Source organism: Microtus pennsylvanicus, chromosome 3 (assembly GCF_037038515.1).
Source record: "Microtus pennsylvanicus isolate mMicPen1 chromosome 3, mMicPen1.hap1, whole genome shotgun sequence".
Classification (NCBI taxonomy): domain Eukaryota; kingdom Metazoa; phylum Chordata; class Mammalia; order Rodentia; family Cricetidae; genus Microtus; species Microtus pennsylvanicus.
The window spans coordinates 97,246,606-97,271,763 of record NC_134581.1 but is presented as its reverse complement, the minus strand read 5'-3'; the positions used below and the strand labels follow the sequence as shown (position 1 = coordinate 97,271,763).

The following is a 25,158-nucleotide window of genomic DNA, read 5'->3' as shown; positions in this document are numbered from 1 at the left end:
GAGTAGACCTTTCTCTTTGACTTATTTTAACATCTTGACTGCTATCTCCTTTGCGCATATAATGAACAGTTTTTGCCGTACTCACAGGGATGTACCCTGTTACCACAGTTTAATTTTGAAGTAACTCATCTTCCCTAAACGAAGCTCCATACTCATCAGCTGCCATTTCCCAGGCTACCCTACCCACCCACCATCCGACCACTTCAGTCTGCATCTTGGATTTGGCTGTTCTGAACATGGTCTTTGAAGAAAGCTTCTTTCACTTTTTTCATTTTTTTTCCCACAGCTACTCGGGTTTAATGTGTATACATGCCTCTTTCTTTTTATGGTGGAATCCTATTCTATTTACATGGCTATACCAGGTTCTGTTTATTCGTTAATCAGGTTGTAGCCAGTTCTTTCTACATTTTGGCTGCTGTAAATAAGGCTGTCATAAATATCCATGCTACACTTTGAGCATTCCCTGGTGTGTTAGATGCCAGTTCCCTCACATGGTGTCGTTGGGAGGTAGTAGAAACCCTGAGGAGTGATGAGGGATCTTCAGCTCATTAGGGATGTATTCTTGAAGGAGATAATGGGACCTCAGTTCTTCCTCATCTTTTTGCTTCCTTGCTGAAGTGAATGGTTTTTATATGACTGAGGGCTTCTGCCTGATGTGGGATTTTCCTATGTTTGCTGTGATTACCATTAATGAAGCTAGAGCTAAGGGGCCAAGCAGTGATTTAAATAATACAGTTTCTGTGTGATTATTTCAGGGCTAAGCTGCCAGGAACCAACTAACACCCCCCCTCCAACATCTGCCCTCATGGGTTATCATAAGCTCAAAGCAATAGGACCAAATAGCATATCCTGATAGAATCCTCCAAAAATGTAGGCTAAAATAAACCTTCCTTCTTTATATGTTCATTTTTTGGGGTAATTGTTATAGTAACATGACTCTCTTTAACACATTTTATGATCAAAAATTTGAGTTCACATATATTGTCATTGCTTTTGTTGGTAACTTTAGAAGTGGAATTACTGGGTAGGTCATGTGCCAATGTTTATCTTTTTGAGGAACTGACAGACTTCTTCCCATATGTACCATATTACATTCCTGCAGCTCAAAATTCTCCATATCCTTGTCAGTCATTGTTAATGCTTTTGTTTCTCTCTCACTCAAGTATCATAATGCTATGTGTCTCTGTTAGGGTTTTTATTGCTGTGAAGAGACACGACAACTGTGGCAGCTCTTACAAGGAAAACATCTAATTGAGGGGCCTTGCTTACAATTTCAGAGGTTTAGTCCATCATCAGCCCGGCAGGGAGCATGGCAGCGTGCAGACAGATGTGGTACTGAAGTGGTAGCTGAGAGTCCTTCATCTCACAGGCAACAGGAATTGGACTGAGACACTGGGTGGTAGGTTGCGCCTAAGGAACCTCAAAGCCCACCCCACAGTGACACACTTCCTCCCACCATACCCACTCCAGCAAAGCCACACCTACTAATAGTGCCACTCCCTATGAGCGCTTATGGGGGCCAGTTACATCCAAACTACCATACTATGAAATAGCCACAGAAAAATAGTGCCATTACTATTTATTTGTTTGTTTGTTTATACAGGGTCTTACACTATAGTTCAGGCTAATTTTGGGAACTCACTAAACTCCTTTTGCCTCAGCCTCCCAGGAGCTAGGATTACAGGCATGAGGCAGCATGCTAGAGTCTCCATGTTACTTCGTACCTTAGAAGTGCCAAGTCTGAAACATTAAACAGGAAGGCTCCCGTGTTTGAAGGGAATGTGTGGGATGGGCAGCTCCAGAGAGTAAATCACCTCACACAAATGTAAAGCTTTCTAATCAATTGGATACTTAGAGATCATGTTTCCCACATTTTAAAGATAATGCAACTAGAGCCCAGAAAAGGGAATTAAATTTATGCTTAATGCCGCTGCCAGGAGGGGAAGGCCTGTTTGCCTTGTTCTCAGGCTCCCTGTGTTCCAGCATGGCCTTTTCCATCCTTCCCTAGGAGCAACGTGGAGCTCCCCTGACTAACTTGTTCACCCACGTTGGTTGGTTACTGGAAAAGATCTAACTAAAACCATGTTGAATATTGAAGTTTGGCGAAACTGAGAGCTGCCACGGGGGCACCAGAGAGAATCTGATGTACATCCTGCTGATACAGAAGCCAGTGTGACAGTAGACAGTCAGCACAGCAGGGTGTCCTGGTGGAGTCTCTGGCTTGACTATGAAATCTGGCTATGCTGTTTACTGTTGATCCTTCCTGCAACCCTCTTTTCTTATTCTTCAGATGCAGCCAATAATTAGTCTCTACCCCAGAGGGTTGTTCTGAGAATTAAAGGGGATAATCCCTGTAATCCCTGCAAAGAGTTCGCCTGGACTTGGTTCCTAGAAAGGCTTCAGTAAACTACTGACAATTATTACAAGCATTGGCTCGTTTAGACTATTGAAAACATTGTAACTTGAGGTTTATAGAAAAATAGATGAGTCATCCTTTAAAAAAGAATAGCTTCACTAAGGAAGGTGGCCTGGAAAATCAGTCTTTTGTCTAGCTTTCATGTTTCTGAGCTATACAGAATGTAACAGCATTCCCATTGCTAAGAGAAGAAAACAGTATATTACCATCACATTCTTACACACTGTTAGCTTGGTGACTATGGACAGTGCCTAAATATCTCACTTTGGGAAGAGAGCAGCCATTTTCAGTTAGGCTTGTGTTGAAAGCCCCAGCAATGGTAAAATATAAAGCCCAGATGTCTGTGACAGGTATGATATATAAGCAGTGCTTATCCTACATATTCCAAAGGAGGATCCACTACAGATTTTATGGGGTCACCTGTGGTCATTTGTGTTTCTATGCAAACACAGGGCACTTACTGGGAAGGCAGGAAGCGCAGGTGGCATCCTGGCACATCCTTGCCCTTGCTCATTGCCCTGGCCAGTGTGCACAGATGGCACCAAGCCTTCCTCTCTTCATCACTGAATGGGAAATGGGACGGGGTGGGGCCTGTCAGTAATTTCTGCCTCAGAGGGCCGTCAAGACAACTGAGTGATGGATGCTAACGGCTCTGAGTTCACAGTACCTGGACCACAGTCAGCCTCAGCAGGTCCCATCCAAGCAGCAGCGCAGTAGGATTCTGCGTGCCACACGTGAGATTTGGAGGCAGATTGGACTAGCTTAGGTGGAGAAATTGGACATGTCTGTGTTCACATAGCATGATTCATGTCTACTCCGTTGTTGCTGCTGCTACTTTCCTGTAACCAATTTTAGAGCCTGTCTTGGCAGCTGGAAGTATTTGGGATTAATTTCACACTCGCTTTATGAGTTGAGTGTTTTCCTGCAGCTCCCTGGGCCTCTGCCTCATTACTTTGGCATCAACTGATATGGGCATTGGACAGAGATGTCCTTTGGGGTCTCCATTTTATTTGGAAACCATCAATTTGAAAAAGCAAAACAAAGGCCATAGCACATTGTGCTTGAACTCGTTAGCATTTACTGTTTCCTATAGCCCTCCCTTCTGTAGTTTTGTACACCAGGAAATGCACAGCTTTCTCAGACAGTGGGGAGCCCTGAAAAAGGAGATCGCTCTCCCTCAAATGTTAAGTCCTAGAAGCTGGTTGGCATTGCTTCTTAGTTCCAAGTGATCTGGGAGATCTTTTGGGGCTTGGCCATTCAGATCTGAATCTTGATGGGTTAGTTTTTCCGGCCCTCTTTCATATGCTAATTCTGCTTACTTCATTTGGCTCTGATGGAGAACAAAGTAAACTTGGCTGTTACATGCAAAACTAAATTGAGAACACGGAGATCTGTTTAGTATTTCATGCTGGCCAGTAGGTCAGAAAGATTTTGGGGGGGGGGTAATTTACGTAAGAAATTGTTTCTCCCATTTCTCTCCAATTTCTGTGACCGTTTGGGGATAACAGTCTCTTTCAACAATGGCACAGAAACAGGCCCCATGAGACAGGGGCTTTGAAAAACGGAGTTTCTCCCAGATTCCTGCAGTTTGGGCCTTCTTCTGGAAAGAGCCTGTGGCTTGGACTGCTGTCTCACTAAGTCCTTCTTTCACTACAGCTGTGTTTAGCAAGTTGGGTGGGGCCATGGACTGACACGGTGCTACACTTAGTGAGCACGCATCGAACACGGTACCCTGAAGTCCCATGAGCGAGTACCTCAAGCTTTTGTTATGCCTGGCAGTGCTCTACTGATGTCTTTGGAGTTAAGTGCCTGCTCTCCACCTGAGCTTTTCCCATGAGTGACCTCTTCATTTTCCTCCTCCTCACTGCGCTTCCTCAAGCAGTCTGTTCTCCTTTGCTTTGCTGGGATTGTATCCTCTCTTGAAGGCACCTTCCCGCTACTTGTGTATTAGGAGGCCTCCCTTCTCAGTTGTGGGCAGGAGAATGATTAACATTATCTCTGGTGCAGAGGTCAGAGTGCATCCCCTAGAGTGCATTCTGCAAATTCCTGCACATACCTGGTACTCAGGAGCTGTTCATGACCTTGATCTCTCTATGAGTTCAACTTTGGACAGTGAGCATCTCTGCCAGTATCATTGTGGTCCTGGTAAGGATGCATACGATTTCAGGTGCAACAATTAAGCAAAGTGGCCTCTCCCATCTCTTCTAGGGGACTCCTTGAAGTAATGGGGAAGGGATGAGTTCCAACCCCATTTGAGTAAAATAGACCCCAGGGATATTAACTCTAGTCCATCGTAATCAGTCCCTTGCTAGCTTCTTTTACACTTTCTTTTCTGCACAATTAGAACATTATTATAATAACACTTCTTCCCACTAATTGGTTCTGTATGTACTCTTTCTTTTAAACAATTATGAGGTCCCGTGGGTTATACTCTCTTGTCTACTTTAAAATGCCAGAGGAAAGCACAGTCCTAGGCACACAGTAAGCAGTTCATTTTATGTGTTGCTGGCCTTGCTTCAGACACCATGGCTCCCTGGAGAGCTGAATGAACTGTAATTGGCTTCTGTAACTCCTTTAAGATGTTGGTCACGTGGTGAAGAATCCTGGTGCGCATGGTATATTCAGGCAAAGTTCTTGGGTTGCGCCGTCTTCCCATCACTCCCATCTCATTTTCTGTGTCCCCCAGACACTCTGATGACCATCTCTGGAGAGCCCCTCTCCCCACATGGAATTTGAGAGACCACACAGCTGTAGACTGTACTCGTTTGAATGATGATGTTTTAACAAGCCCTTTGGGCCAGTGTCAATAAGCCATGAAATATCACTGAACGGATCGTCTGCACCAGACCGCCGAATCTCATCTGAGTCCTCAAGCTGGCCGGGACGTTGAGAAGGAGTTTATTACTCCAGCGTTGGCTCTTCCTGTTCTGGGGGACTATAGACGCCGTGAATCTCTGGGCCAGTCAGTTCATTACTTTTAATGAGCACAGAATTCACCAAGACATTAAAATAAAATAGAATCAAACACCAATGGGCAGACTTGGATATTCCACCCAATTGTTGCTTTAGTTCCTTTTTCCACAAGATTATTCAAGAGAGGTTTTTTTAAGGCAGATTCTATTCAGTCCTGCCAATTTCTATTCTAAATAGATTTGGCATTGCAAACCTAACACACCCTGAGCTGTTTTTAATGCCTGGTGGGGTGGTGTCTGACATTTGTGTTAAAATGACAGTTTTCAAACTGATCAGATGTTTGAACCTTGTTTGACTTTTACATATGTGAAAGAAACATTGGATATCTCAATGTCTTTAATCTATAAAGACAAATTTAAAAGAAGTTATTTTCTGGGAAAAGTGTGATGAAGTTATTTAAAACACAGAGAAATAGTCGCTTTATTTTATTTTATTTTATTTTATTTGATCAGTGTTCATAGCTAATTATTAAAGACTGGAATAGGTTCACTCTCGAGTACTCCTATCCCACATAGTGAAGAAACCAGTGGGTAGGGAAGCTCACACGGAACAGTGTCCCTATAAAGCTGATTTTGTGGGTATTTTCACCGCTGGTCATATGGATTTAGAATTAGTTGAGACATTTTCTCACAGAAGGAAGCTAGTGGATGAATGATGACTTCTTTATTGTCCGACCTAACTGCGTCTGTGGGAGGCAGAGTTCATCAAGTTGTTCTAAAGGAAGCAGGACTGTGCCAAATGCAACTTGCTGAGGGCTCGGGGGCGGTGTAACCATCGCTAACCGAAGTTTGTCGTGTCTTCAGGTGATGGCTCTAGCAGATGCAGTGGAGGAGAACCAGGACAGGCTGCTGCAATCCTCCGCTGGCCTGAGGAGCGCCACTCATTTGCTGATTCTTCTGGTCAGACTGTGGCAGAAGCTGAGTGCTGACCAGACTGCTATTCTAGAAGCAGCATTTCTGCCATTACAGGAAGACACACAGGAACTGGTAAGGACCCACAAGCCCCGCTTGAACAGACTTTGGTTTGGGGGAGATATCACATAGCTATCTATGTTTTTAAAGCATCAAAGAGGCTTGTGTTTTTACAAAAACGCTGTTTTCCCTTTCTTTAAACCATAATAAAAGTGTCATATGATGGCACTTTTTTCCCCTCCTTGAGCGGTTTTAAAAATAGGTATATAGTCTATTTTTATGTAGTACCCAGTGTGCTTTTATGGGCTCCTCAATCTCTGAGAGGCAGAGGTAGTCATTTGACAGTCTGAGTGATCGCAGGAAAGCCTCTAGATTAGCTAATCCTTCCCAAGGCTGCCAGAGAAAACAGTTCAGTCATTTTAATTTGTTCGATGTTCTTAAATTTTAGTGTCGCTTCAAAGGTTAGGGCACTGACATGGCTTTGCTGGAAGTGATGGGAATAGTTCTTTACATTCACGGAGTTCTTTATAATAGTTCATAAAGCCCTCTGCCTTAGAAGAGCCGTTTCAGAATGAAATGGGAAAAGTGAGTCTGTGAGTTAGATTCTAACCAGAATCCATTAAACGAAAGCACCTCGCTTGTGTGATTCATAGATATGCACAGGACCAGGGCCTTCTGCATGGCCTCTGTGCTTTCCTCTACGGAGAAATAATGGGCGCCTTGGAAACCAGCGATCCAAGCTCAGCTCTTTGTGGTGGCTTTTTCAGGGAAAATGATTTCAAACCCAGTTTCAGACCTAGATCTAAGAATGGTTGTGAAAGTCACAGTGCTGCAGCTGGCAAGGTCCTCAGGGCCTGCCTGGCCCTGACGCAGCTGTCCCCAACTATCTCATTTCACCATAGATGTGGCACCAACGAGAGCTAAATACTGTGTCCTTCTCCATTTCACAGACAAGCCAAACCCTCAGCTTTCTATAGTTAAATGCACTTCTAACACTGGTGCAGTAGGCTCAGGATTTGGAACCAACCCATCTGCTCAGAAAATGTGTGCTTTTAGTCAGATGCCTCGTTTTAGTGAACACATTCATTGCCTTGGTTAATTTTCTATTGTCATGAACAGATGCCTCGGCCAAGGAACCTTTAAGAAGAAAACCTTCAATTTGAGGCTCATGGTTCCAGATGGTTAGATTCCATGACCATCATGGCTGGCCAGGAATACGGCAGCAGGCAATGAGGCAGTAGTTGAGAATTCACATCTGTCCACAAACACCAGGCAGAGAGAAAGAGAGAGAGAGAGAGAGAGAGAGAGAGAGAGAGAGAGAGAGAGAGAGAGAGAGAGAGAGCGCACTAGCTGGAATGGTGTGGGCAAAGCACACCTCTAGTGATTTGCCTCCTCCAACATGGCCACACCTCCCAGTCCTTCCCAAACCTTACTACCAACTGGGCACCAACCATCAAAATATATGGGCTTATAAGGGCTATTCTCATCCAAACCATTACAGTCATAAAAATCTATTTTTTTAAAAAAAGAAAAATCTTTGTTTTGTGACCTAAAGTATTAATAAATAGACTGAAAAAAAAAGGGAAGGCACATTTAGTTGCAAATTCTATAAAAAGACTGGCAATTTTCTTTTATAAGTCTAGTTGACCTTCAGTAGCAGAATCGGAGATGCTTAACTGTGGCAAGAGAAGGACATTGTGCTGTAGTCAGAGTATTCATAAATTTACTTTAGCAGGCCAAAGGCCTTGGTTAATCTCCAGTTTAAGGCCTCCCACTAAATGACAGTCACCGTGGTCCTCGGCTGTTCTGAACTGCTACTTCTGTATCTGTAAGGGACAAGCTGGTCCCACCCCAGAGGCTGTGAGAGGAGCTGATGGGGACAGCTGGGTAGAGTGACAAACTTTACAGGTCTGCACTGGGACTGGTTTGCACTAATTACCTTTATCGTAGTTGTCCATCTCTCTGCCATACTCCAAAGCAAGAACCGTGTCCTGGGTCCTTTTACATCCCTAGGACTTTAAGGACTGGTACATAGCCAGTATCTCTCCAGTGGAAGACCGGAGAATGCTGAGGGTGGGAGAGAAGAAGCCCTACAGGCCAAGCAATGTAATCTGTATCGCCCAGTGCAAAGGGTAGCATGAACCCCTGTCCAAAGAGTGGGTTGAGAGATGGCTCAGTGGCTGAGAGCACTGGCTGCTCTTCCAGAGGACCTGGGTCCAATTCCCAACACCCACTTGGCAGCTTACAACTGTCTGTAACTCCAGTTCCAGGGGACCTGACACCCTCACACAGATATACACACAGGCAAAACACCAACGCATATAAAGGAAATAAATCTTTAAATTAAAACCAGTAGGAGCAGCAGTGCTGTCGAGGCTGGAGAGATGCTTCAGCAGGTAAAGGAAATGGCCGTGCAAGCTTGGCAGCCCGGGTTCTCTGCCTAGAGACCAGGTAAAAGTTCATGGAGAAAACTGACGCACAAGGTTGTCTTCTGACCTCTGCATGTGCACTGTGACATGCCATCGCCCCACCTCACACACATGCACACATGTGCCCCCAGACACAATAAACTAAAAATTTTAAATCTCAGTGGATCCTTCTTCCCGAATCCCGTTTGTCTGTGGGTTCTGAGTTTCTGTGTTCTGTGTTCAACTACAGGCCAAAAGTATTAATATGTAGATATTGTCTTGACAAGAGAGAGACCACATTTGCAGTGTTTATTATGTATGCTGTTTTTTTTTCTTTTTCTTTTTTTTTTTTTTTTGGTTTTTTGAAACAGGGTTTCTCTGTGGCTTTGGATCCTATCCTGAAACTAGCTCTGTAGACCAGGCTGGTCTCGAACTCACAGAGATCCACCTGCCTCTGCCTCCCGAGTGCTGGGATTAAAGGCGTGCGCCACCATCGCCCGGCTTTTGGTATGTATGCTGTTATGATTCTTGGATTTTATTATTATTGTCCATTTCTTTTCTGCACCTATTTATATAGCAAGTGCATATTGTATATAAAAGTATGTTTGTCTAAGGTTTGGTGCTACCTGGAGTTCAGGCACCCACTGCAGGTTTGGAATATCAGGACTGAGGAAATGTACTATCAACTTAGAGGGTTTTTTTGTTTGTTTTTTGCAATTTCTCTCAACTTGTCTTTTTCTCTTTTATGTCCTAGGTAAAAAACAATTGAAAACTGATTTTTGTTAGAATGAAATTTACCACTTAACTTTACTATATGCAGTGCTGCTCTGTGTTCTTAAGTGTGTGTGCGCATGTGTGTGTGCATGTGTGTGCGTGCACGTGTGTGTGCTTGTGTGTGCATGCACTTGTGTGTGTGTGTGTGTGTGTGTGTACATACATGCTACAATGCATGTGTGGAGGTCAGAGGACAGCTTACCTGAATTGGTTCTCTCCCACCACCATGTGGGTTTTGGAGTTGAACCTATGTTGAGTGTGTTCTCGGTGTAGGTCTTGAAGAACAGCATCTTTTAAAAATACATGAGTGTGTTCATCATGAAGAGCAGAGTCTTGTAGAAATACATGAGTGTGTTCACCATGAAGAGCAGAGTCCTGTAGAAATACATGAGTGTTTTCATCATGAAGAGCAGAGTCCTGTAGAAATACATGAGTGTGTTCACCATGTAAGCAGTTGAAAGGCTTCATCCCTTCCTTCTTCGTGGAGACTTCTATCCTGCCTCTCCACACACCCTCTTCCAACTCTCTTGCTAATGTGGTGAGAGGAGGTATGTGTACTTGTGTCTGTTGGATATAAGATATTTGAAAAAAGCACATAGCCTGAAGAATGAATTCAAATAGTAATTTGAATACTTCTTGTTATACTTTTCATCTTTAATTGGACTGCATTTTTCACTTTGGGATTATATTGTTGAGACAGCCTGTGTCTTAAAAGACACATACAGTGTGTGGTTTTGACATGTTAGTTCACAGTTCCCCATGATGCATCTATTGGCCTCACAAATAAATGTTATGTGATGAGACTCTGTACTATCCAACTGAGACATGAAAATAAAATATTCAAACCTGAAATAATTTGAGAGGAGGGTGAAGCGGGAAAGAAAGGAGTCTCTTACCAGAATGTTGAAAATATACCCCATATTGAAGTTATTATGATACCACAAAAATCTGAATGCAATTTAGATGGTTTGGTTGAGGAAGATGGCAGAGTGCATGTGTGAGGGGAGAACCCCAGACATGTGGACACCATTTCCAGAAGACACTGTCAGCTCCAGGTCACATGTCCCCACAAGTACTGAAAGGTAGAAAGAAATGCACAGACGATATTTATGTTTCAAATAACTCTGGCTAATCTGTATAATGATTTGTTGTGTTGTTATTTAGATGGAATGTGTCAGCAGGCAAGCTGTAGTCAATAGAAAACTCTAGAATAGTTTTTTTCCTAACAATATCAGCTGCACAAAGCAAACAATATTCAGAACCTTTCTATGCCAGTGGAAAGCAGCCCTCTCCACATGATGTCACCAGTGGTCAGTGGTAGTGGGAAGCAGTGACCTTTGTATGACATCATCAGCCTCAGTGTTGGTGGCAGGCAGCGCCCTTCACATGATGTCATCAGCGGTCAGTGTTGATGGCAGGCAGCGCCCTTCACATGGTGCCGTCAGCGGTCAGTGTTGCTGGAAGGCAGCGCCCTTCATGAGGTGCCGTCAGCGGTCAGTGTTGCTGGAAGGCAGCGCCCTTCACGTGGTGCCATCAGCGGTCAGTGTTGATGGCAGGCAGCGCCCTTCACATGGTGCCGTCAGCGGTCAGTGTTGCTGGAAGGCAGCACCCTTCACGTGGTACCATCGGCGGTCAGTGTTGCTGGAAGGCAGCACCCTTCACGTGGTACCATCGGCGGTCAGTGTTGCTGGAAGGCAGCACCCTTCACGTGGTACCATCGGTGGTCAGTGCCAATCATCAGTGTTTCTTTTAAAGCAGCATTGCATTTGCAGAAGAACTCATAGTTGTTTCTTTACCCCATCTCTTAGGGATACTTTTCCATTTTTTGTCACTTTTCAGTAGTAAATAAATGCTGATATTTCAGACTAGTGCATGTTCTTTTTTGTTGGTTTGTTTTTTAAGATGTTGAAACTTACATGCACCAGAGGTACTTTGTGGAGCTGTGTTGCCTACTGAGAAAAATATTAAAGACCGCGTTTTGTTTCAAAGCATAGTCATACTGGTGAATTTGATAATTAGAATTGCCACTGTCCCATTTTTGAAATGATGCCATACATGTAGTTCAAAATAGTATTTTAGCACAGCATGCCAAAGGGCTTTAGTGTGTGTGTGTTTGTTGTGATCTTCCCATGATGCTTCACAGAACCCAAAAGACATAAAGGTGTGCGTGTGTGTGTGTGTGTGTGTGTGTGTGTGTGCTTTTAGGACTGGCTCAATGGGATAATCTCTTACTAATTCATTTAATCATTCAATGAATTTTTATTGAAGACTTACTAGTTGTTAAATACCATTTGGCCTACAACATACCTTTTAAACAAAACAAACTTGGGTGCCATTTTGGTGGTTTTAATTCAACTTTACAAGCAAACATTCTAACCCTGAGCTCTTCAATACAGTAGCCATTTACAGCATGAAATGTAAAGAAGCTGGTATGGGATCAATTGGCTTCATCTTCTGTCTTTGTCTTGCTCACAGTTACCTGTGACAAGTGCTTACTGCGTTAGAGAGAGCAGACAGGAGGCCTCTTACAACGCACCCGTGGGCATCAAAGGAAACCCAGGGCTGTGTCAGTTAGATCATCCACAGCACATACTAGGAAACCAGTGAAGGGGAGAGAGGAGACTGACATGAAATTCCTTCTTGATGTTTGATTTGACACTCCTTCTTTCTGGTATCTTGGGATCTGCTTGGTCATGTGTCAACACAAGGTACTTCTAGGAACAAAAGCTTTTTCTAAGAGATCTTAGTGCATCTGCATAAGAGGGAGGTGCGAGGCCAGTACGGGCTCTGCTGCTCTTCCTTTGATATGGTTTGGAAGTACTCTTGGTTGCTAACCTGTGACACTGAGGGATGGTAGAACCCGGAGGAGGTGACCCCAGTGGAAGGAAGGGTGTCCCAGAGGAGGTGACCCTAATGGAAGGAAGGGCATCCCTGAGGAGGTGGGCCCTAATGAAAGGAAGGATGTCCCTGAGGAGGTGGACCCTAATGGAAGGAAGGGTGTCCCTGAGGAAATGGGCCCCAATGGAAGGAAGGGTGTCACTGAGGAGATAGGCCCTAATGGAAGGAAGGGTGTCACTGAGGAGATAGGCCCTAATGAAAGGAAGGGTGTCCCTGAGGAGGTGGGCCCCGATGGAAGGAAGGGTGTCCCTGAGGAGGTGGACCCTAATGGAAGGAAGGGTGTCCCTGAGGAAATGGGCCCCAATGGAAAGAAGGGTGTCACTGAGGAGATAGGCCCTAATGAAAGGAAGGGTGTCCCTGAGGAGGTGGGCCCCGATGGAAGGAAGGGTGTCCCTGAGGAGGTGATCCTAATGGAAGGAAGGGTGTCCCTGAGGAGGTGGGCCCCGATGGAAGGAAGGGTGTCCCTGAGGAGGTGATCCTAATGGAAGGAAGGGTGTCCCTGAGGAGGTGGGCCCCGATGGAAAGAAGGGTGTCCCTGAGGAGGTGATCCTAATGGAAGGAAGGGTGTCACTGAGGAGATAGGCCCCGATGGAAGGAAAGGTGTCCCTGAGGAGGTGGATCCCCATGGAAGGAAGGGTGTCCCTGAGGAGGTGGACCCTAATGGAAGGAAGGGTGTCCCTGAGGAGGTGACCCTGATGGAAGGAAGGGTGTCCCTGAGGAGGTGGATCCCCATGGAAGGAAGGGTGTCCCTGAGGAGGTGACCCTAATGGAAGGAAGGGTGTCCCTGAGGAGGTGACCCTAATGGAAGGAAGGGTATCCCTGAGGAGGTGGGCCCCGATGGAAGGAAGGGTGTCCCTGAGGAGGTGGATCCCCATGGAAGGAAGGGTGTCCCTGAGGAGGTGGGCCCCGATGGAAGGAAGGGTGTCTTTTGAAAGGGATACTTGGACCCCAGCTCTTCCCTCCATCTGTCACTTTCTCTCTGTCCTGAGGTGAGAACTTCTCTGCAATATGCTACCACTGTGATACTGTCTGGGTCTTGCCACAGCCCCAAGGCCACAGAGCCAAGTAACCCCTGAAACAATGAGTCCAAATAAGCCTCCCTTCCTTGTGAGTTCGGTGTTAGCTCAGGTATTTCACCACAGCATCAGGGAGCCCTGTGTCCTCCATGTGGCCATGGCTAGTGCTGGAGTCGTCGTGAATTCCTTCCCTTCAGCATGTTCCTGACCTCTGAATCCCTTTGATTGCAGCCTTCTGGAGTGTTGCTTCATTTTGGATTGAATGTAGATAAATTCCCTTTGCCCTTCCTGATCGTGGTTCAGATCTGCTTCTCATTATCTTAGCAAATAGCTCAGATGGCTGGATTTTCCATCCATCAGATGGCAAGAGAGCAAGGAGGAGCAGGATTAAGATTTTTGAGTAGACTGCTTTGAGACTTTTCTTCTGAGGCTCATGCATGTTCGCTTGGCTCTGGAGGGCCTCTAATGAAAAAAGCAACAGCGTCCTGGACTTCGGAACCTGGCTTCATAGACTCCACATGGCATAGCTTTTGGCTTGATATTTTCTTTCCTTTGAAATTGCATTCAATATCTTTGGCATTATTATCTACCATTTGAGAAAGAAAAGCTTTATTGTGTTCTTAAGGACTTAATAGCTGCCTTCCCTAGAACCAGACTTTCGACTCCCTGGGAAGGTTAGGATGGAAATGTACATCAATGGGCGAGGGAGAATTGAACCTTGAGCCTCACACTTTGATTAATTGTTCCTTTTACAAACTGATATGGAAAGGAAACTTATTTTTAACATGCTGAACATGGTTCATGTGAGAAAAAGATGTTTACGATAGGAAGTCCTATTGTGTGGAGGGACTTATCAAGGCTCACTTCGAAGGTTTAAAGGCATCTACGTCACAGGTCAGACTTGATGTCAGGACCATTGTGCCTGCTGTCTGGATTGAGCGATGACTGAGATGGCTAATCATTACCATTATTAATGACCCTCTTAAAAGGCAAACAAGAGGAGGAAGTCTGGTGTCACTATTAAGTCTGCCTTTATGACGGCTCAAGTATCATCGCAGTTGTAACTGTCTATGGGAATACAATCCAGAAAGTAAATATTCGGGTGTTTCCCATGGTCTTGGACTGCAAGATAAACATGTGGAATTAGTTTCATGTTCACAGTGGCCATATACCCAGTGTTGGTGCAACTTAGATGCAAACACTATTGTTTAACTGTATGATATTCTGTATCAGCAGAGTTGAATATAGCATATAGACCAGAGCTTTTCTTATGAATCTCTTTCTGGAAAGCTCCTTGTCTTGGGCCATTGCTTCTCTACCTGACTGCCTGTGCTGGCATCTGAAGCAGCCTTTCTGCCCATTTCTGTAGTGGCAGTCATTCACATCTCTGAACCCCTCTCCTATTCTCCCATTTCACATCTGCTTGCATGTGTCCCTTGGCTCTGTTGGCACCTGTGTGAAATCTGAGTGCCAGTGCCAGGCAGTCACATGGTTGCACCATTTCTCACTCATAAGCTCCTTTTCTGTGAACCTCCCCTCAGTCCACAGAAGCTGACATCGTGTGATGTGGGGTACCTCCAGCCAATGAGAGACATCCAAGCCCTCTCTCTGGCTGGAGGGGGCTACCTAGATTTTGCTGTCTCATCCTCTTTCGGTTCACTGAAACTCGAGCCAGGCTTTTCTTTGTCCTATAGGCCTCGAGGTGTAGACCCTGAGATAATTTTGTCCCAACAGTAGATCATAAAGCTAATTCTATGTCAGAAATCTAAGTTAATGAACTAAGAAAATGGTAGAGTTCATTTGGTATCAGAAAGTGTCTCATTATGAAGCAAACTAAATACTAACAGTTGGGAAATATAAATTGTGTTGAGTAGAGCATAATGCCATATCAGAGTCCAAATGTCTTCTAGAAAAAGAAATGCCTAACTCGTTCTGAGTCCTTAGGCGTGTTTCCAGACTCCAAGCACTGGCCTCTTCCTCTGGGTACTTGTAAACCATCTCATACTTTAGGGCCAGTTCGGCTTTGAAGGGAGGGAAATGTGACCATTCAGCTTTGGTATGAACTAGTAAACCTACAGCACAGAGGAGAAATAGGGTATTAGGAGAGCGAATGAACAGGCAGTTCCTTCTGAAGGCGTTCCTGGGATGTGAGGGACACTCGGTGTGTCGAGGGAGGCTCTGGTCAGGTTTGAGGCATTCAGAGTCGTTGCTTATGCATTAGGTTGGAAGCTGTTACCTGAGAAAGGAATTTCTCTGTCTCAGGTATATCCTTCAATGTGATATTTTTAAACCACATAATCTGGGCTTCATTATGTTTGGCTGTGACCTTACTATAAATGATCCGCTTAAGCACAATAAACAGAGAAAAAAATACATGTGCTAAGGGTTTTCTTCCTCAATAAGATATCTATGTATGTAGATATGTATCCAAATTATATTTTTAGCAGAAAATAACCACAAATTTTATTGTTTGTTTATTTTCAATCAACTAGAACCTACACAGCCTCCTCTGACTGTTTTCATAGTAATTTCAGGATTTTGATGTTTTATTATTTTTGTCATTTGGATGGCAACAAGAACAATAAATCGGTAATAAAAAAACAAATGTTTTAAAAAACAAAATCAAAATAATAGTCTTTCAAGAAACCAAATGTGTCAAACCATTTTTTTAAAACTGTGATCCAGGCGGAGTATATGTAGCTAAATGATAGGTCATGTGCTTAATATGTACAACACCCTGGTTCTATCCCTAACATCACTGGAAAACCCTCACAAAACAAAACCCAAAGACATTCGTGACACATTTGGAAACTTTACAAGGGGGTGTGGCTTTCACAGGCTGCTCTCTATACCCTTGAAACTTCCGTGAGGGCCAATTGAATGCCAGGTGTGGGACAGGCATGTGACAGGCATCAAAAATGGGTGGTCATTACTACTGTATCTCAACAATGGGAGGCCAGGGGAAGCGCTCACATTCCTTCAGGTATTGTTAAGAGAAACAACAACAAGAGCCCCGCAGTTAAACTCCGATGGTGGATTCTTTCAGCACTGAACATTTTAAGAGCTTTGTGAGCCTCCTTTAGACATCATTTTTTAAATCATATTTTGCTCCTGAGCAAGAAGAAATATGTAAGCAGCCTTCACTGGTCCGTGTATCTCTCTTCTGTCACCTCTGTAGCCGAGGCCACAGCTCTATGCCTCCTTGAGTGAAGGCGGGAAGGTATCATGGAGAGGGTCAAGCAAGCCTTGCTTAAAATTGTGCTGCGCTGCCTTCTCGACTGGCGTGGGCCTCAGTAGTTCTCTCTTACAGTGTTGCTTTAAAGCTTCACACAGCCGAGTCATGGGCTTCTGAAGGTGAAGATGTTTCCGAGTGGAATTCGTTAGACAGACTGATGTTCGCTGTTCTGACAGCGGTCCTATGCAGAACATAAGTTAACCAGACCACATTCATTCCAGAGATGGGTGGCTTTACTGACTCAGTTGTGTTGCTTGCGAAAGGCAGGAATGTATGAACTGTGTCATAGTAACAAGCTTTCTTTGGGGGCATCTTTTTGCCTTATATCTTAGGAACATGTAGCTGTGCTTTGCAAAAAAAGGAAGAAAGAAAAGAAAAGAAAAAATTCTTTCTTTAGTTATTCATGAAATTTTGCTTCACTAAATTTAGGTTCATACGATTACCTTGCTTTTCTGCACATATAAGAATATTTTTGGTAAGTGATAAAATGCCATATGAGTCTTAACAGTTTTTTAAAAAAAATTGTGTGTGTGTGAGTGTGCCATGTTGTACACGTGCAGGAGTCTGATCTCTGCCTGTGGGTTCCAGGGACAGAACTCATGTTCTCAAGCTTGGCACTGAGTACCCTTCCCAACTAAATCACCTTTCTGACTTATAGAGGACATTTTAAATACCAGTGAATTAGCTGAGGCAGCGTGAACACTGCATGAAGCTCGGCAGAAGCGGCGCATTAAGACAAGCTAAGGTAAAGTCACATGCAGTGTGTCCCAAGACAGAAAGCCAGCAGTCACTGGATCCCACTGAGAATAGGAGAATTGGCTAACCCCCTGCTTCTCGGATGCGAAAATGTTGGGAAGGAGGCTGTCACAGAGTCTACAACTGAATGCAGAGCTAAGAATAACATTTAAAGTCTTTTTCTAAGGAGTCCATGAATGGTTTGAATTTGAGGGCAGAAATTATGGAAAAAAACAGGGTCTTGATTTTTCCACCACAGAACAAGCATCCTTGACCAGAAGTACCTTTCATAGAAATAGGAGAAATTTCGCTTCTAGAACAGGGCTAGTGGATAGAATCACCTCAAAGCACTTTAAGTGTACCAATCTCTAAGTATACTTTATTTTCTACATCACTATAGTTTTAGGATTTTTTTATTATTAGTGATACAGGGTACTTAAATGTAGGAGCCATATCTGAGTTTCTTTCATTTTTTTAATTTGACAGTATTTAATGCCATGTACCATTTAGTCATAAATGTTATTCTTAAAAATAAATATGAATTTGGTTTGGGTTATGGCTGCAGTGCAAGTGTGAGGCCTGGCATTTGGACCCTGGACTCATGGAAAAGGACCAACCTGGTAGTGTGCCTCTGTAACCCAAGTCCGCCAGTGGGAGATGGGACGTGGACACTAGAGAATTCCCGGAAACTTCCGGAACCAGCCGCTGAGTGTACTCAGTGACAAAGCGTAGGAGACCTAGCCTCATAGAAAGTGGAAGAGGAAGACTGATGCCTCAAGTCGCTGTCTGGTCTTGTCACACATACTGTGGCAATTAAGTACCCACGCCTGGACACATACACACAAATAAACATGCACATCATACACAGAGAAAAAGGTAAACATAAAATAAATGTCTGTATAGACTTCCCCTGCAGTTTTATTTAGTGTACAAAACCATGTAAGGTTATACCACTTCATATGGTAACTAGCCTTATTCTCATTTGATTGCTATGGAGAAAGTGGCACATTAAATTATACTATAAAAGGGTTACTTGGTGTGCTATTCTAGATACTTCTCCAGATTTGCCTTCTATTTGGGGATTATCAAAATAGGAGTCTAGTGAGGGCTCTTCCTGCAGCTGGCTCTTACCCACTGGTGACCTTGACAAAGCAGCGTGTAGCCACAGCCTAAAATACTGAAGCTTCTTTGTGGTCCCCCAAATGCCAAACTAGAGGGGACAGAGGAAAACAGAATCAAAGGGATCATGTATTGCTTTATACTTAAATCAGTGGTTTTACCTATTTTGGGACGTTTTTCTTGAGTTTGGTCATACAGCAAGGCCGTGGTCCAGTTCCTCAAAGGGCTCCTACTAGAAGCATGGCAGTCCAACTTGCTATTGCAACATTCCAAGAGGTTCCTAAGGCAGAGGCTCTGGGAGAGAATGAAGACATGAGGTTCACACAGTGGGCAAGAGATCTTGAGAAAAACGAAAAGTCCAATTATCTAGACCAGAAGAGACAAAAACCTCCCAACCCTGACTCTGAACAAGTTAATTTCCAGTGCTGAAAAGGGATATAAAGGAGGCAAAGTAAAATAAAATGCACATTGAAACCCATCCCTTCCCCTTCCTTCCACTCCACACATGGTTTTGTTTACTTAGGCAACACCCTGCTCAGCTGAGAGGGTTGTAAACATCACAGATAGGGACTTGAGAACTAGCGCCAAAGCTAGGTTCCCAACATGATACAAGCTCACTTCTCTAGTAGAAGTTTGTAGTGATAATTTCCCATGTTAATATTGCATCTCGTGTTGAGATATAAGGCAAGTTATTAGTATAAATACGAAATAAGCAGGCGTAAGCAGGTGGGTACATGTGTGTTCATGAGGTCGGTGGGCTCAACAACACAAGGGCACTTAGAATAGCTTATCCTCCAGCTCCTCACATTTGAGTTTTGTTTCCTGTTTTATTAGGTAATTATGCTATTTGTGTAATCATGTATTACCACATCGAGATTTACCTCACAGCTCTGCTGTCACCTGCTCTTGTCTCATAAGCATTCTCTTTTGTTATTGTATTTGGATTTATGCAGCAGCTTAGGCCCTCTGGATAATATTTTATTAGTAATCTTTCTAAGTATTGCCATTATGTCTCATTATGTTAAAGCACTATCTATGCTAAATAGCTACCCATTGTTTCCTGCTCTAGTTGGCAGTAGAACCTGGAAGAATGGAGCCTGAAAACAAGGCAGACTGAAAGTCTCATCCAATAGCCAACTTCATTCAGAGCACCATACAGTTTATACTCTGAGGTAGTTGTTCGCAACCTTCCTAACGCTGCAGCCCTTTAATATAGTTCTTTATGTTGTGGTGGCCCCCAGCCATTAAATTATTTTTGTTGCTACTTTATAGCTGTAATTTTGCTGCTGTTATGGATCATAATATAAATATATGATATGCAGATTATCTTATATGCCACCCCCAAAGGGGTTGTGACCCACAGGTTGAGAACCACTGCTCTGAGGGCTAGGAGTCCCATGAGTGGGTGACAATGACAAGCCAAGCTGTCCATGACTATGGTCAGTTTTAACGAATCATCTAAAGCAAGCTCACTCTTATGGGCTACACCTGGGAGGGGCATGAAAGCATGTTCCAAGAATTAGTCCATGCTTTTGAAGACACTGAGGTCACAAGACTCCTGTCTTAGTTTCTTGACATTTTCTCACAAGTGCTCAGAACTGCCCTCCAGACACTCCTTTCTTGGGCTATGACATGACATGGTTTTTTACTCTCTCTGCGAGTTGGCAGCAGAGAAAGAAATTTTGTAGTAGAGCTTCTGTGCTGAGGAAATACTGCGTCCGTTTGTGTCCTAGTACGCTCCTGTCGTCTGCTTATAAACATGGCGGCCTGCTGAGATGGCCAGTCCAGAGGACACAGAAGCTGCTTTCATGGTGAAGTGATCACAGTGTGTACTGATGCTAAATGATACTCCAGGACTCGCTCTTGTCCTCCAGAGGACTTGGTCAAAGGCTCTAAAAGAACTTAGAAATATGTCCTCACTTGAGAGGGTTACTGGAGGAAACTGTAGATGTTAGTCTAGTGTAGATTTTGCTTTGTGAGTGGTAGAGAAAGAGATGTTTTGTAGCATCTATTGGTTTATTTTGTTCTAATGGATTTGGGGTTGGAGGTACTTTTCAAAGTTTCTAAGTCCCCTTTAAGGATTCCCAGAGTTGTTTCTTTCTTCCCTGATTTGCCTGGTGGCATCTATTATAGGTAGATAGAAATAGGCCATGGCATCAGAAATTTTAGCTTACTGCTCATGGCAAGCACTGGGAAGCTCTCGTGGGTATATAGAGAGTCTCACCAACTCTGTGTGCCAGCGTGGGAGGAGCCTGAGCTGTGCACTCATTGTACACCGAGAGTGTGCAGCCACCCATAGGGCAGGGAGGACTAGAGGCCAGGCTTTTGGGTAGAATTCCTAGGAAACAGAGGAGGCACAGTGTCCTAATTTTCATGCCTCTACACCCTCTATCATAAAGATCTTACCCAGTCATCCTTGGGATGCCTCCAGAGAGCCTTTTCGGGCTTTCCTGGCCTTGTGCACTCACTGCTTGAGCCTGCCTGCAGGTGTTCCCTTGGGTGCCAGTTCAGTGTGCTGCTGTCTTCTGGGGAGATGCTGACGCCCCAGGGCAGCTCTGATGTTCCGAGAATTTCAGCCTCTGCATTTTAAGACGACCCCACACTTCCTCGGGTCTTTACTAGCCAAGAACGACTGCTCCTAAGAAAAGTGCGGCAAATAGCTATTTATTTATGTCATTTTTGGTCACATGATAGTGAAATGGGACTAGATAGGCCCTCATAACTTCCAAAATCATTCTTGAAAATAGTGCTGTTAGCTGTCGTCACAGCCTCGAGGCTCTGGCCAAGCTGAACTTTGCCAGCCTCTTCACTCTATCCCAGTTGCCCCTGTGGCATCTAGAGGTCTGTGCGTGCCAGATCCTCTTCAGCAGAATATAAGGCAAAAGACGTGACGTTCCTGGCAGTCTGAGCCACCTGATCATTCAACAGGCCTGCACCGGCTATAGATAGCATTGGTTATTCTGTGCCTGGCACAGGACAAAAGCACTTGTTGTATACCGACACCTTTAGTCACCTGGATCCTTGGAGGAGGCTGTCAAGAAGAATTAGTAGCTCATCACCTGAAAACCTCACTCACCGTAAAAAGGGCACTTGGCTCCTTGTCATTTGTGTATAACTTCCAAACTGGCTTTTGTCTGCAGGGCTGGGAAGAAACAGTGGATGCCGCCATAGCCCACCTGTTGAAAACCTGCCTGTCGAAGAGTTCCAAGGAGCAGGCTTTGAACCTCAACAGCCAACTGAGCATACCCAAAGACACCAGCCGGCTGAAGAAACACATCACCTTGCTGTGTGATAGACTAGCGAAAGGTGGGCGCCTCTGCCTGAGCACGGACGCTGCGGCCCCGCAGGCCATGGTCATGCCAGGTAAGCATCCTGCGCACCCTCCCTAAGGACAGTGCTCTCCCCAATTATGGGAATGTGCCTGCAGCTGTATTTGGGTTTAAATTTCATATTCAAGTGATGATAGCCAAGAAAATTGCTTTCACGTTTCCCCTCACATATCCTAGAGTAACCACGTGGATAAATATTCTCTGGGTATTTGCTTGCTAAACATTTCTAGAATGGTATGTCTCCCCCAACCCCGTCTCTGTCTTTAAATATATCATCCATTTTGTTTTGCTTCTAACCAATAAAAAGAGGATTAGAGAATAAAAGTGTTTTAAGGAAAAGTTTTACCAAATGTGATCTCAAGATATTGTACTTCATGAATGTAAATAACATGATACAAGGAACTAATGTGATCCAGATGGGTCAGGTCCTTCTGCTGTGCCTTGGCCTGTGATCACCGGAGGACGGGGCGAGAGTCCGGGGGAAAGACTGGGATGGGAGAGGTGAGCAGGCAGGCATCAGGACCAAGGTGGGGAAAGTGACCCAGGTTGACCCCATGTGGTCCTTCATTGAGGGTCCAGACAGCTCAACTTGCCGTCCCACGGTCTGGGTCTGAATGGCCAGTCACACTGCACTCGGGTACCTTAGAAGATCCCAGTCCAACTTCCCCATCCTAGCCTTCCTATCGCAGCTCACAGAGTATAATAACTTTATAATAACCAGTGGTGTTATTACACGCCGCAGCTGTGGCATGTTTTTACTACAGCCAGCACCACAGTTCGGGGACTGGTGTGTTTCTCCTCTTCTCTCATGTATGCCTTTGTCCTGTCTTCTGTGCTGATTTTCTTGCTGTTGCCTTCCTTCTCCCTTAAGTAGAATGTCTGGGAGTATGAGAGGATTCGGGTGAAATCTTCAAAAGACAAACATGGAGGTTGCCTAGCACAATCCGGTAAACCCAGGCTCCAGAAGCAGACAGACCAGTGTTTGGATCTTGTCTCTATCCCTTTTGGCTTAACTGTCCTTGGATGTTTCTTCCAATCCTGCTGTCTGCCCATAGACCAGCAACCTGTAGGTGGTGACCTGTTGGAGCCAAATAGCGGACATTTACATTACAATTCTCAACAGTAGCAAATCGCAGTTATGAAGTAGCAATGAAATAATTTCATGGTTGGGGGTCACCACTACATGAAGAACTGTATTAAAGGGTCACAGCATTAGGAGTGTTGAGAACTACTGGCCTAGATGGTTAAGAGAAATGATACTTAGCCAGACAGTATAAACTCATACCTTTATTCCCAGCTCTCAGAGGCAGAGACAGGCTCATCTCTGTGAGTTTGAGGCCAGCCTGGTCTACAGAGCAAGCTCCAGGACAGGCTCCAAAGCTACAGAGAAACCCTGTCACAAAAAACAAAAAAACAAAAACAAACAAGAAAAGAAAGAAAAAAAGAATAATGATTTGCTTTGCTGCCAGGACTTTCTTTGTTAAACGCTTAGCCCCATGCTTGGAATCGAAGCTAGAGTTGTGCTGTTGTTGCGGGTGTGTATGATCATCCTCTAAGTCCAGCAATGAGCAAACACCAGGCTTGTGTTCTCAGGAGGCTGTGGTAACTATGAAGTTATTATACTCTGTGAGCTGCGATAGGAAGGACCTGAAAGCTCTTTATTCTGATTGGCACAGCGTGTGCGGCCTTCCCTCCATCCCTACCCACAGGAAAAGAAGTGGGGTTTCTGGAAGGAGTGGGAGGATGGGCTCAGCAGACCTGGTCCTGGGACTAATGATCAGTGTGGTCAGCTTGACAGGATCTGGACTCACCTGGGGTCTGACACATCTGTGCCAAGTCCCTTGATGTGGGAAGATTCATCTTATCCCTGGGCTGGCCCATTCCCTCTGCACAGACTATGCAAAATGGAAAAGCAAGCCAAGTGTGGTATTCATTCCTCTGTTCCTGGCTCCACACGCAATGTGACCAGATGTATTAAGCGCCTGTCACCTGTCCTTCCTCACTATGATTGACTAGACCCTTGAACGCCGAGCCAGAATAAAGCCTTCCTTTCCAGTGTTCCCTTTGTCAAGACATTTTTATCTCATCGGCAGGAAAAGAAAGAAATGAAGAAAGTGGTCTCCTGTCAGTTGAGGTTATGGTTGTGCAGCCGTTTCTATGGAAATCTAGCCTGGTTGGGAGCAGAAGCCCACAGTCTCCTTTAGTCACACTTACTGGTCATGGAACTTGGTCCATTTTTCTTCAAGTAACTGAGCAACCGGAAGGTTTTGTGTATATCTTAGATTTGGAATATGCAAGCTGTCAGTGTAAAAACTTTGTGTATGTGGACAGCAGAGACAGAGGAAAGGGGAGAAAGTGGAGGAAGAAATAAAAAGAGGAAGACAAGAAACACCTTTGTTCACGGCCTAGGAGTGGGAGCCAGGCTGTGCCCTTCACGTCTGTCTGTTTGGGCTCTCTTCACTGGAAACATTGTGGCTGAGTGCGCCAGAGTCACGCTGTTACGTCAGGCATCCCATTAGCGCTTACCTGCTGGTGACCCTCCCTCACCCTCTGTGGCTCTAATTGTGAGTAATTGTGAGCAGCTGTGCTTTGTCCCGTCTCACCATGGTGCTCTCAAGCACCTGAGGTTTTTCCCACCACTCAAATTTTCACACATTTTATCCCTGTACTTAGCGCGTTCTTGAGGGAGATGAGACTTGTAGCAATGTTGCTCCGTCCCAAACAGCAGAAGCAGGAGAAGACTCTTGCCCAGAGGTAACCCAGGTCCTGGAAGTGTTGGGTACAGAGTGCAGACCTCCTGGCCAGCTGTGCTTTGCTCCAGAACACACAGAGCACCGCAGTGCACGTTCACTTCTCACCCCAGCTGTCCCAGTAGTGCGGGCAGAAGAGGTCACGGAGCAGCTTCTCCCAGTCTCCTTCCCTCTCCGGGAGGACAGAGATTCCCCGGGAAGTTGTGTTGTTTGTTTGTTTGTGCTTAACTTTTCTTCTCTCCATAGGTGGCATGATGCTAGTATCACAGAAATAGTAAGCAATGCCGTGAGTCATTTCTGCCTCCAATCCATAGTTGTACATCTCACGATGATGGTATAGCTGTAAGAGCTGATTAGTGTACAGGGTACACGGGTGTGTTAGGATAAACAAGGGTATGGCGGAGTGTTCGAATATACATGGTTGCAGGGGAGTGTTGTTAGCTTATACATGGCCACAGTGGATCTGAATGGAGTGGATTTATGAACACAGGCAGACCGGCATTTTTTTCACAGACACAATCTTGTTTTAAAATTTAGACCTGGACTTAGAAATCATTTGATTCACCTCCCTCACTTAAGAGCTGAGGTAACCAG

General features: G+C 44.6%; 1 protein-coding gene across 4 annotated transcripts in view; it reads left to right on the top strand.

Moving 5' to 3' along the window:
- The window catches only part of Bbs9 (Bardet-Biedl syndrome 9), a 440,450-nt gene that overhangs the window by 345,053 nt on the left and 70,239 nt on the right, over nt 1-25,158 (top strand). For all 4 annotated transcript variants that reach the window (XM_075966515.1, XM_075966512.1, XM_075966513.1 and 1 more), the window contains 2 exons: nt 6,193-6,375; nt 21,626-21,848. In XM_075966515.1, coding sequence (XP_075822630.1) covers nt 6,193-6,375; nt 21,626-21,848 — 406 coding nt within the window. The remainder of the gene's footprint in view (nt 1-6,192; nt 6,376-21,625; nt 21,849-25,158) is intronic.